Source organism: Strigops habroptila, chromosome 9 (assembly GCF_004027225.2).
Source record: "Strigops habroptila isolate Jane chromosome 9, bStrHab1.2.pri, whole genome shotgun sequence".
Taxonomy (NCBI): Eukaryota; Metazoa; Chordata; class Aves; order Psittaciformes; family Psittacidae; genus Strigops; species Strigops habroptila.
This window is the reverse complement of record NC_044285.2, coordinates 9,863,124-9,879,368: the sequence shown is the minus strand read 5'-3', so window position 1 is coordinate 9,879,368 and position 16,245 is coordinate 9,863,124. Positions and strand designations below refer to the sequence as shown.

At 39.2% G+C, this 16,245-nt stretch overlaps 1 protein-coding gene across 4 annotated transcripts in view; it reads left to right on the top strand.

Moving 5' to 3' along the window:
• ADAMTSL3 (ADAMTS like 3) overlaps positions 1–16,245 on the top strand; it is a 179,923-nt gene that overhangs the window by 151,744 nt on the left and 11,934 nt on the right. For all 4 annotated transcript variants that reach the window (XM_030498307.1, XM_030498305.1, XM_030498306.1 and 1 more), the window contains exons 21-24: positions 222–1,302; positions 3,438–3,565; positions 4,029–4,157; positions 14,946–15,128. In XM_030498307.1, the coding sequence (XP_030354167.1) occupies positions 222–1,302; positions 3,438–3,565; positions 4,029–4,157; positions 14,946–15,128 (1,521 nt within the window). The remainder of the gene's footprint in view (positions 1–221; positions 1,303–3,437; positions 3,566–4,028; positions 4,158–14,945; positions 15,129–16,245) is intronic.

The following is a 16,245-nucleotide window of genomic DNA, read 5'->3' as shown; positions in this document are numbered from 1 at the left end:
TATGGGGAAGAAGCAATAGAATTCTTGGCTGGAGCAGGGGAATGTTATGGTTTCATGTTGTTCATATTTTTGCATTTTTGTGACCGAGATAAAAGCTCAGCGTGTTGCAATCTGACTTGAACAAAGCCAGGAGAAGCTCTGTCAAGCATTCTGGGAAAAGCAGATTTTGTAAGCATGAGTGCCAGTGATTAGATACTTTTCAACACTTTGTTTTCTTTCAGAGATTAAACCAAAGCTTCCAGAGAAGTATTCTGCTCATGGACCCCAGATTGTCAGTATTCACCGAGTCTACATTCAAACAAGACAAGAGAAGCGCATTAATTTTACCATAGGAAGCCGAGCCTACTTACTTCCAAAAACATCTGTTGTAATTAAGTGCCCTGTACGGAGGTTCCAGAAATCGCTTATCCGGTGGGAGAAAGATGGACAACACTTACAAAACTCTAAAAGACTTGGCATCACTAAGTCAGGCTCACTGAAAATACATAGTCTTGAAGCTGCTGATATTGGGGTGTACCGGTGTATTGCAGGCCCTGTGCATGAGATGTTTGTGCTCAAACTCATTGGTACTGACAACAGATTGATAGAACCACCAAATCTGAGAAAACATGCCAGTGAGGCCAGTAACACCGATCACAATGAGGCCAACAGCTTTGGGGCTAAATGGCATAAAATGAGCAAAATGTGGCAAATGTGGAGTAAGAAGAATGAGCTCTATCTGGGTGACAGGCAAGTAAACGATCAGCCATTTCTGCGAAATCTTGGAACCTTTGGGAGTAATTCAGCAGAAGACTTCAGCTCTCGTGAATTCAAAAATAAACGACTGGAGGCAGCAGTTCTCCAAGGTGCCTACAGTATGGACACGGTACAGTTTGAAGAACTGATAAGGAACATGAGTCAGCTTATTGAAACTGGAGAAGTTAATGATGACTTGGCATCCCAGGTCATTTATCAATTAGTTGCTGAATTATCTAGGCCTCCACAACCAACTACTGAAAAATGGAAGGTGGCCCAGGATGAGAAACGTGCCTCAAAACTCAAAGGCAAATCACCAAATGAATCTGAGCGTTTCAGCACAAAAACTGTTGATAAGTTAATGTTTGACCAGAAGGTTCCAGTTATTATGAGGCAAAAGGAAATTCCTCGAGTTTTCTTCAACAAAACAGTAACTGTACGAATTGGAAATACAGTTTATCTGACCAAGAATACTCACACTGTGAATCTACTGTGTGAAACAGCTGGTATTAGTGAAGTGAAGTATACTTGGACAAAAGATGGCGAGACATTAAAAGCCTCTGAGAAGTAAGTAAATATCTTTTATTTTTGAATGGCTTATTATGTTGCTATCAATTGCAAAAATCCACCCTGCTGTGCAATATCAAAAAGCATACTGTTGTAAAAATGAGATAAGCACGAACCCTGTGCCTTCCGCCTATTTATGTAATTATTTTTTTTTCTTTCAAGTGTCTGTCACGTTGTTTGGCTTTGCTAACATCCATTTCCACAATCTTACGTGGGAGGATTGCCTTTTTTTACTAGGTTTGGATGTCCTAGCTGTATTTTGTGATCTCTGTTAATCATTTCAGCTGCATCAGAAAATGAACAGATTTATATTCAAGAAGCCTACTGGATTTATTTAGATACCAGATGCAGTGAGAACACATTAAAAACTTGTACCATGCTAGAGATGAAAAGAAGTCAGTTCTTATTCATTCTCTCTCCTTAAGGAGGCAAGACATCACTGGTACCCTCACCATCCTTCAGCACAGTAAATCTTTAGGGGTAACTGTAGCCGCATACCTTCAATTTGAAAAGAAAGAATGAGATTTTATGAACTTTTTTCCCAATACTGTAGAATTTACAAGTATTTCTATTGAGGACAGTGGAATACAAAGTAATAAAGGACCTGTATTACCAGCACATTGGAGAACTATACCTGAAGAACAAGTACAGCAAGTGTGTGTTAGATATTTACTCAAGACTGAGCAAATACTTTTACTTCATTGCTGATAAATTAGAAGCTCACCTGATAATATTAGAGTTAACTTCATGTGTGAGCCTCTTGGAATTAGAGCTAGCTCTTGAGTAATGAAAAAAAACGATTCTGAAATGATAAAGGTGCTTTTGGCTGTTTCTCAGCATACTTAACTGATTAACTGCACTGCCAAGAAAAATATACTTCTGCAGGGCTATCAATTAAAGCAAAGACACCAAAACTAAGCCATTTAAAAAAGTGCAAATGTTTTTGGAACCATGTAGCTCCCACCAGTTATGTTTATTTTGTGAAATACGCATAATTTCCCATTAATTTGTTGCAAGCGATACTTTCATTTTTTGGACATGATGGTGTTTTGTTTAGTCACGTGTATCTGTGTGATTCCTAATGTCTACTTCCATAAGTTGACTTCATTTTAGACCAGACCGATATTCTTGCTCTTAAGGGATACCCTGGCAAAGTGGTTTCTTTCCTATTTTTTCCACAGCCAGGTTTCTTGTACACAAACCCACATATATGTGTGTGTACTCAAAGGCCAGTGATGTTAATAGCATTACATCTGAAAAAGAATGTGAAAAGGCAAATGGGCTGTTTACCTGTTGGGTTTGCAAAAGGTGGCACTACTTGAGCCGTGCGGGAGGTGGCTTGTTTTCTTGAGACACAAGTATTTTTAATGTTTTTGTGTATCTCTTTTATAAGTGTACTCAGAATGACAGAGCTACATGGTTTTTGAACGTAATGAGTGTATGGCATAATTCAGGTTACAAGGGGCAAAAGTCCAGGCTGCTGTTTTCAGGCTCTTCCCCAGCCTGTGATGCTTGCTCTCATATATTGTCCCTTGGATGGCAGGCAAGGTATTCAAGATGCCTGTGGGGTTTTGGTGGAAGACTTTAGCTTTAATAATGATAACATTAAAACCAAAACCAAACAAAACAAACACATCTTTCTGCTTCTCCTCCACCCCCAAGAAAAAAAAAACCCACCAAACCTGCCCCCCAAAAAACCCCCAAAGCCTACAGTAATTTGGAAGTCAGATTAGACCATACATCTGTGAACTCCCCAATCCTCCTGAGAACTAAGCTTGCTTCTGGAAAGATGGATTTTTTGCCAAGCCTAATACTTTTAATTGTGGTAGTCTGATTGATTCATGCTGTTGTTCCTGAGGGATTCTGGTTTGTAGTAGCAAAGTCACTGTCGTCCAAAGGGCTGCATCTAGGACACAGCTTTGTAGAAGAAGGACATCTGAAGAATCTTCCATGCATGTATCCCTTAGAGCTCCCCTTTGTCACCAAAGAGGAAGCAGAACCATTACTGTATGCACTGGTCTAAAATGACAAACCCTAAAAAGCAGTTTTGCTGCTGTATCTGTAACTCGTGCAAGAAGATTCAACTGGGTTTGCTCCAGGGTGGTAACTCTGATCTTTCCTTGAATATTGTGCAGGGTGATCCTGGACACTGTTGGAAAAGTGCAGATTCAGAATCCTACTCAAAAGGAACTTGGTACATATGGATGCCTGGTTGTTAATGACTTTGGGTTTGATATGGAAACATCACTGCTATTGCGTGCAGGTAAGACTGCAGCAGCCACAGAACTGAACATGGTTTGGGGGTTTGGTGTTTTGTGTTTGGGCTTTTTTTTTTTTGTTGGGTTTTGGGGTTTGGTTTGGTTTGGGTTTTTGTTTAGTTTGTTTGGGTTTTTGGGAGGTGTTTTTTGGTTTTGTTTGGTTTTATACGTATATATGCATATATATACATATATATATATAAGCACCCATCTCCACTCCAGTGTGAAATAGTTTCTTTCGTTGGGAATCCCTGAAACTCTACCTGGTTTAATAGGTAGCAATAAGATGGTACAGTTGCCCTAAAACCACAGCAGGTGTGAACTCAGTCTGCATGTATCTATCCCACCTGTATTTTCTGGCTGCTGTTTTCGCAAACTGTGTTCTGTTCCAAACACAATGAATTTACAGGATCTATATTTAAAAGTCAAATAAAGCTTTTAAAACTGGTTATTCCTTTAATTTCAAAGAGATTCCTGTCATCTTGTCCTCTGTGTTAAATGTCACAAATCTGGAAGCCAGCAGTCTGTCAGCAGTGGTTGGAGGTACGGTCGTGGCAAGAACTGGAGCAAATATTACGGTTGAATGTCCCATGAAAGGTAAGCAAGAACTGCACTGAACTTCCTTGCAGTTCTGGAATCAGAAGTTTACCTTACATCTTGAAAGAAATTACCAGTGAAGGCAGAAAATCATTGATCATTAGTCATGTTTTTATTAGGCATGTCACCCACACCAGCACTATTTCTTTTCTGTCACTTTAATTTATACACACGTATATGTGTTCAAACAGACTTGCCTTTAAAAGTACTTTTCTTTCCATGAAGTTGTCTGAGGCTCCACTACAGAGCTTAAAGCCCACCAGAGTGAATGACTATCTTGCAGCAGTAGCAGGCATAGCCAGCTGACTTGCTCATCAGAGAACTTTCCTTATCCCTATTTGAGATGCACATATGTCTAGACTGTTGTTAAAACCGAAAATGAAATCTCCAGCTGTAGCTTAATAGAACTTTAAACCTGACGGTGAAGTAAACTTACCTTTTAGAGCCATCAGTCTGCAGCTGCAGTAAGGAAACAAATTAAAATGCCGAGCCATGAACATACAGATATTTTCTAGCTCAACATCTGCGGAGGAGCATTAATGTTAATCAGAAGCTCCATGCATTACGCAGTTTACAGGTTCATTTTATTTTCTAGTCCTTTGTTGGAAAAGTACCTATTTTTAATCTCATCATTGCTATCTGTTACATTTAAATTGTAAGATTTAACTCACAGTGGTAATATTCTGTCAAATATTTAATAAGCTCAGGTCATCCTTTTGCTCCTTGTTGAAGAAGACATATGAACATCGCCTCTGAGTGCAAAGGGAGACTTCAGAGAAGTCAGTGTGCCATTCACATTCGTATTGCTGGGGGAGTGCATATCCAAAGGCATGTTGATCCTGAACCCGAGTAGTGATAGAAATATATGTATGCAAATAGTTCTGCATACAATAGTGGCGCCAGGCTGATGTATATTAGGACATGAGGCTCTGCTATTCACTGTTGTACCAAGGCTTATTCTTTGATGAAGTAATATTTTCCAACTATAGCTTGGCAACTTTATGTATAACTGACCTACATCTCAAATTCAGCAGAGAGTTAGTGTCACACTGTTAATATTAATATTGTTAGGATGGGTAAGCAGTTACCAATTTAAATATAAATTAATATTTTCACATGGGACTGTAGATTTCCAAATGTTTTAGAATTGTGTATATTCGTGAGCCAAACTTTGGCTATGCTAAGACACCAGTGTTGACTTAAAAAGTGATTTATCTAATTGCTTTATTTCCTGTCATTGCCAAGGAAGTAAGTATTACTGTTTGTGAATAAAATAGAGCTTGCATGTCTTAAAATGTCACTAAGCCTAGAAGCAGAAAAACTTATGCAATGATGTAAGCAGAGTTTTTCTGTTCTCATTTCCTTAATGAAAAGTAATAGACCACTGTCTTCGGAAGATTGAACTTAATAGCATTTTATGCTAATATATCTGTCTAATAGGTGGGACCCCAAAATAAGTCTATTTGTCGTGTAACAGGATGAGAACTTTGTGAATGGTGATAAAACATCGTGTGAATTATCACACAAGCAAGAGCTTGAATCAGAAGATACTAATATTTCTGTGCACTCTAAAAGTTCTTTTCCGTCAAGCAGGCAACATGAATCTGCAAGGGTCCTTTTCTCTTCAGTGGACATGTTGATTTACAGTAATAACCTCTTGCCTTCTTGGAGTAATACCCACTGCAAATCCTTACAATTAGTATCTAGAGTAAAAATGCTATTGGACAGTGATGGATTGTGACTGTCAATCATCTGGGTTTCTTTCAGAATGAACTGTAAAAGTAACTACAAAAAGAGCCCTTTTTTAATGTCAGGGAGACCTTGGCTAGATCTGGAGCACCTTTTCCTCACTACCCTTCTTCCTGAATGCTCAGAAAGAAGGATGTTTTTTCTCTGTGGATGACAACTCTTCTGCATATCCTGAGTGAGGTGTGACTATATAAGATTTCATTCATATTCTGCTACATAGTTAAGCAGGATCCTTCTACACAGACGTTACTCATGCAGATTTCTCAGTGGTGTCAAGCAGATATATCTGAACTCTTGGACTGTTGTAGCCCACGAAACAGTTCTCCATAAGAACCATCTAATGAATAAGGTGTCTCTGTGTGTGTGAAGAATATTAGTGCCATGCCACTAGCAGAATTCTCAACTTACTTTAAATTTCTTGGCTGCATTGACTTCTGAGGGGGTTTTCTGAATAACCTGTAATACTTTTTCATAGTTGTTCAAACCATAGTTTTCTACGTATTTAGTTGTACACTTTGTGTTTAGCAGTGTAAGGTCTATTCAGGAATATTCTTTCTGAAACACATGAAAATTCTGCACATATGCAAAATGGTAAATTTTGATAAATTTAGGTGAGAATATCATGCCACAGAGCAGAACTTCAGCTGGAAGTAGGAGTAGCCTACCCACCAGTCTGACAAAGGCAGTTGGGAAAGGTAGAGCAGAGGTGATGTAAGGAAAGATACACTTCCCAGCTTCCTCTACTGCCTGGCAAATGGCTGTACAATACAGCCTTTAATTGTTCAAGGCCTGAAGAGAACCAAGTATATTCCATTTAAGGGGCCCCGGGTTCATTAGGGCACGTTACACAGGACAGCTCTTGTTTGATGGTTTTAGTGGCAAGGACGTGAAGTTTAATATTAGGTGCAGGGTTAGCCAGCTGACAGCAGGGTTTTTTCTTTTTTCATTGTTACTGATTTGGTTCTTTTTATCCTTTTGAAAGTCTGTCTTGCACACTCCAAAAGTCACATTCAGATGGAAAAAAACTTTGAAATGCTAAAGAGGAGTGTATCCTAATAAGCAGAAGAACATCAAAGGAAAGATTAAGAAAAGTTAGCTGAACTGCTGAAGCTAATAGCATTGATTTCACTTTTTAATTTATAACAAAACTCTTTTTCCACTAATTATAATAAACTCACTTTTATAGCTCCCACACGAGCATGTGCTACAAGATATTCATAACGTTCTGGATAGATTCATATTCCATTCTTACAGCCAAGAGCTTTTCAATCAACACACATGGTATAAATATCAATACTGATTGCTCCAAATTGCTCTTGGATAACATTTATTGTATTTGCAGAAAAGATCGTCTTGTGATTATTACTAAAATAAACTAAAACTGTCAGACTCCATTTATTGTGAAACCTTGAAAGTTCTGAGCTGAAGTAAAATAGGGAGAAAATATGAAAATATGTATAAAATGTGCGTTGTCTGCCACCCGCTGGTGAGAGAGCAGAAGGGAAATACACTGAACTGAAGCTTATACTGTGTACAATATATAGCATCTCTGAAATATCTTGGCACAGAGGCTTTTAAAAGTAGAAACTCCATTCTTCATCCAACTTCTGCATTCCTATGAATATATTTTGGCTCTCTAAGGATAACATGTTGATAAAAAATTGTGAGGAATACACAAAACCTGTTGAATCAGGGTCATCTTTCTGCACATGCGTTTCACAAAGATGGACCAGCTACTTGCTGTCAGTATTGGAACTTGAAACAGGTCCAGAAAAATATCACGATTTTTGATTTTCCATCTGTTCCTTCATTTACCCACGCTATTCCAAATATATCTTTGATTCTGTTCTTTGTCTTCTGTGCTTAACCCCTCTGAAGACATCTCAGTGAAGAAAAATAGCAGTTTAATACACAGGTTTCTGGCTCTTGATTTCTTTTAGGAGTTTTGTGTGTTTTTCTAAAAGATATTAATAATGGGTTTCAAAGGTTTAAAGGGATAAGTACAGACTTATTTTAGAAGGAAGGAATGATGCTATTTAAAATTAGTATAATAAAAGGAAAATCTTTCTTTTATGCTTCTTTTTACTATATGTGCATCTATAGTAAGAGGTTTTGTTTGGAACAGGTACAAGTGGGAAGGACTGAAAGATGTACCTCAAAAGCTTAATTGTGCTTTGCTTTGTGTCTTGCAACAGTCTGGGAACCTGAAAACGGAATCCCTTTGATATAACTAAACTGAAAGGTGTGTCTGGGGGCTCTGCCTATTACTTTTCCAATACTAATGGGCAGTAAGTCCAAGAGTCCAGGCAAGATTCACCAAGCAGCTCAAAGTAACCCTCATCCAATCACATTGGGTGTGATTTTGAGATCTATGTACATTCTATGTCTCTTTTAAAAGACATTCCTGATGCCCTCCGCTACTTGCTACAGAGTTTGTGAGGGGAAAAAACATAGAATCATAAATCAACTAGGTTGGAAACGACCTGTAAGATCCTCAAGTCCAACCCCAATTCCCTGGGCAGCCTGTTCCAATGCCTGATCATCCTCTCAGTGAAGAAATTGTTCCTAATATCCAATCTAAACCTCTCCTGGTGCAGCGTGAGGCCATTACCTGTGCAGTTCTTTAATTCTGATAAAATTCTATTTTCCAAGTCCCTGAGTATGTAGCGACTTTATGACCATAAATGTCTGGGTCCTTGGTGATACAGCATGGCTATTCAGTAAAGGGAAAGTATCATTACTACCAGTTAGGCAAAACAGTCTCTGATAACAGTGCTGAATTGTAGAATTGCCCTAATGCACACCAACCAAGTCTCTGTTGGAGGTTGACTGCAGAATTGGCTTTAGCAGTCATTTCTGAGTTGAAGAGGATCTGAGTTCATACTTTTTAGCTGCCTAAACATAGTTGCCTTATTTTAAACGCCTGATTTTGAAAAATATTAGCCTCAACTTTCTGCAGATGGAAAAAAGATCAAGTTCTGTTTGAGCTGACAGCCAGAGAACTAAACAGGACCTGACAGAGTTGTGGGGAGAGTGGGATGGGAAGGGGTCTTGCTTCAGGAACCGCTCTAAGGATACCACCAGCTGTCAGTAAGTATATCTTAAATCCTGCCAGATGTTGCTACCACCTAGGAAGAGGGGCTGTTGCATGGCTGGTAAGAAGCAGCAGAGGCAATAGCTTTGAAAGACTGTGGGAGAATGGGGCAGTGCCAGAGGGCAGGTTGGAGATCATATGAAGTGCCAAAATGTCTCACGCAGGCTCTCTGTCCCAGACTGTTATTCCTGGTGGAAGTTGGCAAGATTCATTCAGGTAATTTCAGTAGCAGCATGGTTTAGGCTTTTCAGGGTTCACTAGAAGTTGATTGCCCAAGCATAGTTCAGATGAATATAAAGGCAGTTTGTGACTTCTGCTGGAGAAAATACGAAGATGTATCAATCAAAGAAATTGCATTGTAAGTTCTGCTGAATCCACTGTAGGTGTTAGTGAGTGCAGAATAAATAATAATCAGATGACGTTCATTGTGTGTATTACTGACCCAGAATTGTTTCCTCTGAAAGGTGACATGCAAATTTAGCCTCTGAAGTTTAGGTAAACTTTTAGTGAAGTGCAGCAAAATGTGGTTTGTGCCAGCACAGCTCTGCCTTGCTCTCGAATGGGAAATACAGAATACTTTATGAGATTCTACATAGCTGGGGGAAAAATTTCTGAAGACATATCCAATGTTTTAGAGCAACTAGTTAGTAGGCCAAGATTTTTATGGTGTGTAATATTTCACAGGGCTTTCAAGGATGGAGGAAATTTGTTTTTGAACACTGAATATTTTAAGGGCACCCTATAGTGTGGATTCCTTCCTCCCCCCCCCCCCCCCCCTTTTTTTTTAAGCACGTGTTTCACAGTCCCATCCGGAGCTGGAGCTTTTTTCCATAACATTTGCTGTCCCAGGGCCACTCATGGTGGAAAATGACTTTTTTCATGGAACATTGAGTATTTTAGAGCTGTTCCAGTGCTAGTGGAAAATAACCTGTGTTTGAGGTCAGAAAAATAGATTAAACTAATTTTAAAGTTTTATAGCCGCTTAGGTCTATGGTAGAAATTTTTAACATCAGAGGATTTAGGTCCATTGCAAGAGTAAGATTCTGATTTTTTAAGGTTTTTCTAAGATTAAGAAGGCCTGAGTTCAGGAATGTGTCTTTGTTCATGAAGGACAATTACAGCTATCCTTAGTTTTAAGCATGTGTTTAATTGCATTCCCTAATAAGGATGGATTTAATCCTGTGCTTAAGTGCTTTCCTGACTTGGAGCCATATGATATGATTGTTTGATTCTGCTACCAGCGGATGTTAGTGACGGATCTCCCACTTGAATCACTGGGATCTAAATTGCACTCAGGGATTTTGAACCTTTGGCAGTTCGGGTGAGTCGATATCTGTGGGCTCATCCTCAGCTGCATCTGCCTGGAGGTGGGATATGAAGGAAACAAAGGTGGCTACAGGCCATCTCTTACCTCTTCCCCTTTTTGTACTGGCTGGGGATCAAACCAGAAACTCCAGCTTGAAACTCTTCTCACAATTCTGTAATGGAAAAGGCTCTTGAAGACAGCGTGAAGTCCCTGTGTAAATCAACCTTTATGTAAAGGAGAATCAAGCATCTGCAGTAGAGTTGAACTTGTGCACAGGATGAACTCCTCTATGAAGTCCTGCAAATATGTCCCAAAGCTTAAGCTTAATTTCAGCTCCTTTGAGGGGAAGACAGAACACTAACACTTCATGTTTGGCTTATTAGTTTAGTTTGTACTTGGGTAAGAAAGCAGTACTTAAAGCTTTTAAAGTTTTATTTACATGAATACTTTAGTACATTAGTACTTTTCTAAAGGGTGAAGTGCAGATTTTAGGCCTTAAGTATTTGCCTAGAAAAAAAGAGCTTCTCTTGCGTTTTGATGATGTCTTGAACTCTATCCTTAAGTTTCTGTGTAGGAAAGTTGGTGCTTTTCACAGCGCTACTGTGAGAGTCTTGTCACAAGAGGAATGTGGGAACTGTGTACTTTGCCTGCTTTCTCCCAAGAGCTGATGGATGAGTCTTAACTCAGTGTACAGTGCTGCATACCAGCAGGGAAGAAAAATCTTATCTCAGGAGTAGTTTACTATGGAGTCTAATTTTTAAAGGAAAAGCATCAAAAATCTGCATGACAAGAGCTTTTTCACCTGAAACGTACCAATGGTGAAAGCATGCTGGGGTTGTGTTAAGTGCTGTGGTATGAGGAGGTTTAGGCAAAGCACTTTCAAGCACAGACACTACTAAAAAAGGTAAATACACACCTAAAAATAGGGCTCTTTAGTATCCTCCAACAGTAAGAGTTTCTCCTGGTAGGAATTCCAGAAACAACAGTATACACAGGAACTCAGTGTCTTATGAGAGTTATGGCAGAAAAGGATTTTTCACTGGCAATATGAACGTAGAGATAAACTGAAGCTGTCCAGAAGAGCTTGAAATGTACACACTCCTTTGCCAAAGGATGCAAAGGAGCTGGACTATAAGGGATGTCTTTTTCTCCTGCTTTATTTATTTAATCTGTTTATAGGGTGTCTATGAGCAGATAGCACCACACAATAAACCTTTTTTCTGGCTGGATTCTCTACTGCATCCCTCTGGATGCACAACTCTGAAAGGTTTATGTCACAGTTGTTCTCACCAGATTTGAGTTGCCCTCAAAGATGGAGTTAGAGGCCCCTGATTTCTAACACAGAGCTGTGTCCTGACTGCAGTGTGTGCAGCGTCCTACCCCCCCTCCTCCTTTCACACTGTACTCCAGCCTCTAGCAGGATCCTGAACTCTTCTCTGAAAGTTATCTTCCTTTTTTCGTTAGTTCAGCATTCAACCTGAGGATTTGCCTTAACACTCTTAATGGCAACCAAACCAGGAGCCCATGAAAAAGGACGCAGGAGGAACTTGATTGCAAATACCAGTTGTTCTTAAGTAGATGGTCCAGTATCTCCCAGGCTTACTTGCAGACACTGAATTGGTTTCCATATAATGCGAAGGTTGAAGAGAGAAAAGGAACCATGCAATGCAAAAACTTGAAGAGTCCTCAAAATGGTTAAGAGGCCATCTCAGAGGGACTCAGCATACAGTTCACATAGAAATCATTAACTCTTAGATAAAAATCTTAATTTGCACTAGTTTTGGGTAACATACAATGCAGGAGTGTTGCAATTGCCCCATTACTATTTTCAGCTCAATCAGCTCACGTTTGTGGATGCACCCTGAAGGCATCTCGATAACATTAACTCGGGTTTAAAGTGACAGCATGCGATCACCACATACAATGCGTAGTAGTCTTGTTTTTTCCATGTATTTAACTGATTTTTTTCATGTATTTAACTGATTTTATTTTTCATGTATTTAACTGATGGTTTTTCCACCACCACACACTTTATCTGTTAGTGGCAGCACCCCTAAGATTGCTTGGATGGCTTCATTGTGTGTTTTAGTTGGGCTAGTTGCTGAACTGCGGTGCAGGGCTCTCTCCACGCTTCTGCTCCTTAGACATAGAACTTATGTTTGTGTATTCACATTATTCATGTGAGAAATGGTCTGATTTACCACTCTGTGTGTGGTATTCCTTGCTTGTTTCCCCTAAAGAGAAATGTATACAGCTCTTTGGAGAAAGAAAGAGGAATCCTTTGCTTTAACTTAACTAAGTTTAAGGTGTGCGACAGATACCCGATTCTGAACTTAAAATGAGAGGCAAAGTTATTCTGCAGATTTCTTCTGCAACTGAACTCCTGTCCAGGTTTTAAAAGGCTCTACATGCCTCTGAATGAGACATGGGTAGAGAGTAGAGACATGGCAATTTTTCCGGGATAAACTCTAGGATAAAAACCAAGTGCGGAAGAAGGAAATATTTTCCTTAAGTTAAATCCCAGGAATGAGGGACATTTCTGAATGCTGTGATAAGAGCAGAGGGAGGAGGTATCATGGGGTGATATTGAGCTGAAGTTTGATAGAGGCTCAGGTTAAAAGCTTAAATTTGAACCTTTCCAAACGTTTTTGTGTTTTGTGGAATTTGACTTTAAATTTGTTGCCTTCGGTCCCATCTCAGCCGTGCCGCTTCTGGCTTATTTTTGGCTCTTATTGGTCTGCTGAATTTTGGTGCCAGTGCGGGTATTCTGGCTGCAAACCTCTAGGCCTTTGATTAAAACAGCTCAGGATCCTCACAACACCTCTTCAGCCCATCTATATAGTAAGTATATGTGCCTGAATGGCCATGGAAAGTACACTGTAAAGGAAAAATATGTCTGAGAATGATACACTTTAGCCAGAAAGCTGGGGTAAAATGGAAAAAAGACCCTTAAAACAAGATCTCATCCTAATTCCGAAAGGATTTTTTGAAGTGGCATAAAGCTTCTTCTGGAAACTTGAAAAAACAGCCTGTTTTTTTGGACCCTTGTGCACCCTGCAGTTTTTGTACTTTGTTTTATGCAGTTTTACTCAGTAAAACACAATCTCATGAGTTTAAAAGCATTGAACAGCTGCTAAATTGTCTAGAATAAAATCTGCGATTATGCAGAAGAGTGTTTCTCTGCTGTTTTTCTAGACAAAATGATGGGAGGAGTTTTTTCCTTCAGTGAAATAGCAGGTTCCAAAAAATATGTCTGGTTCCTATTACAGTAAAGGAAAAACCTGAGGTGTGCATTGGAAGTGCTAAGCCAGTGATTGAAATGTTAAAGTTGTTCCTAAAGGCTATTCCACATCATGAAGACATCATCTGTAAAGTAATACTGCACAATGATCTGTGAAGAGAGGAGGCTGAATTAGCATTCAACATGGCTGAAACTTCCAAATGTCCCACAGTCAGGTCAGCTTCTATAGCAGGACCTGGTTTGGTAGCCTTCAGTGAGTGCTGACCAATATAGATAGCAAAAAAAAAAGTGAGTTCAAGTGAACAGCAGTTTAACTGCTCTGGCTTGTCCTGTGCCCTGTGCCTTCAAGCACCTCTGTGGCTAGTCACTGTGCCACATAGGTCAGGCTTACCTTGTGGTTTATTTAGGATTTTGGAGCTTTGAAAGAGCACTTCTGCGGCAGCAGCTCACCCAGAGCACAAGAAATGAAGCGTCTGATTTGCCAACTCACAAAATACCTTTTTAAAGACAAATGTTTGAAGAAAATAAAACCCTAGAAGTGCTCCCACAGAGGTGGTGCTGTGCCAGTGGAAAAATCACCTAATTAAAAATAAATGACCAAGTCATTCATTGATTAAAACTTAGAATGGCAAGTTAACTGCCGATGCTGTTTCTTGGTGTTCAAGCATTACAGTGTGAATGTTGATACACCTTTGGCTTTCTAAAACATGGTAAATGAGGTTGCTTAACAACTGGGCCCCTCATTTAGGTGTGAGTATCTCTTTCTGTCCCTTTTCCTTTACACTGCACTGTTACAAGTTGTATATATGACATCTGCAAGTTGGAGAAGTTTTCCGGAGCTTTTTTTGGAGAAACTGGCCACATGGATTTTCTAATCTAATTGATAAATCATAGAAGCATAGAATATATATCCTTTTTGTCTTCAAGAGAAATATTTTGCCTCCATTTCTTTTTCTTTGTTTTTAATTAGAAATTGAATATTCATTTCTTCCTTCGTATATTCTGGCATGCAGGTTGAATGAAAAGATGCAGGGCGGGTCTTTATGTCAGTTGGTCCTGATTAGGTTTAATGTTCTCACATCTTCCAGTAGCAGGACACAGAAGCACATTGCTGTTGTAGGACTGGTAGCGGTGTTTTAAACTGTTCTGTGAGCTTGCCTTCCAATGCTTAACCTTTAATCTCAGTGGGATACTGAATTATTAATAGGACTCACAACTGAGAAGTTCTGTTGTGAGTGGAAAAAGTACTTGGTTTGCTTCAGTGTTGTTACTTTGGTTTATGTGAACTGTGAAACAACAAAGGAACTTAGGATCCTTGGGTGTTATGGTAGCAGTTTGCAATGTCAAACCTATGGTTTATCTCTCACAATAAATGTTTTAATTATTTGCATTTTCAAGGTGTTCCCCAACCAAATGTAACGTGGTATAAGAAAAAAGACATTCTACAAATCAATTCTTTCTTGGGTTTGAATGGCTCTTTGTTTCTGAGGAATGTGTCCTATGAAGATGCAGGAACATACACTTGCAGAGCAACTAACGCTCTTGGAAAAGCTGAAGCTTCGTCTGTTCTCCACTTAACTGGTAAGTGCTAAATGAGAATTCCTTACTGATAACAACATTGAACCACTTCGATAATGGAATTTAACCAATAAAGTAGTCAGGGGGATATTTAGCACTATATTATGAACCTGGAATTTTTGATTGCATCTGATTCCCTGGGTTCTGTTCTTTATTTTGTGTTTCCTTAAATAGTGGATCTAGGTACAGATGGTTTGACTTGTGACTTCTTCAAAACTTATTCCATCTTCTTGCTTCCAGGCAACAAATATCAACCATTAAACCAGCAGACACATTAGAAAACTAAATCTACTGTCACATTGTTGCCAGCACTTTTATCTAGGGCTCGAGTTATTCAGAAAATCTGCAGGGAAATGCAATGAAATGAAAGAAAAGGCTTGGTTTGTGTTTTGTTTTATTATATGGGGACATAGAAAACAAAAAATTCTGAAAATGAACTGCTAACTCTCAGAATAGAAAATGTAAAAAAAAGCTCCATTTAAATGACTCTATTGTAAGTAGATTAATAATGTAATACTGTATAATACAATCATGCCTCGCAAATAGCTCCAATAAATGGATCATTCAGCTCTAGAGATTAACTTTCTATTTTGCTATACAAAGTACAGCACAGCTACACATGGCCAGTCCTGCTACAAAGCTTGCTTTCTTAGGCACACATGTGTAGGGCAGGTTATAGATGTTTAGATCTGTTGGCCAAGGAAGAGGTACCAAAGACATAATAGGAGTCTCTGTGTGAGGATGAGTGTAGACTAAAGCTCTGGTCTTGGTTTCAGCTTTCCTGGAGTACATCAAAACTTCAGATGTTCCAGAGAGGACTATTATTATAATGACGTGACTGGGAAGATTGCTCACAAGAGTCTGAACTTCATTTCTATTCCTGGTCATATGATGTTAGTTCAAATAAATCTTGAGTGGATAGGAGAGGGCGAAATTCCACAATATTTTTTGGCTGTGCAAAACTGCAGTGAAATGGGAGGACTTCTGGTGTCAGGGCTTGCAGATTGCACTGACTCTAAAGCAACGTCATGTCAGCATTTTGGACCTTGCTACAGCAGTTGCTGCCTGACCTGGGGCAGTCGAGTAGAGTAAAATCTGTGCAGCTTTTCTAATCTAAGTT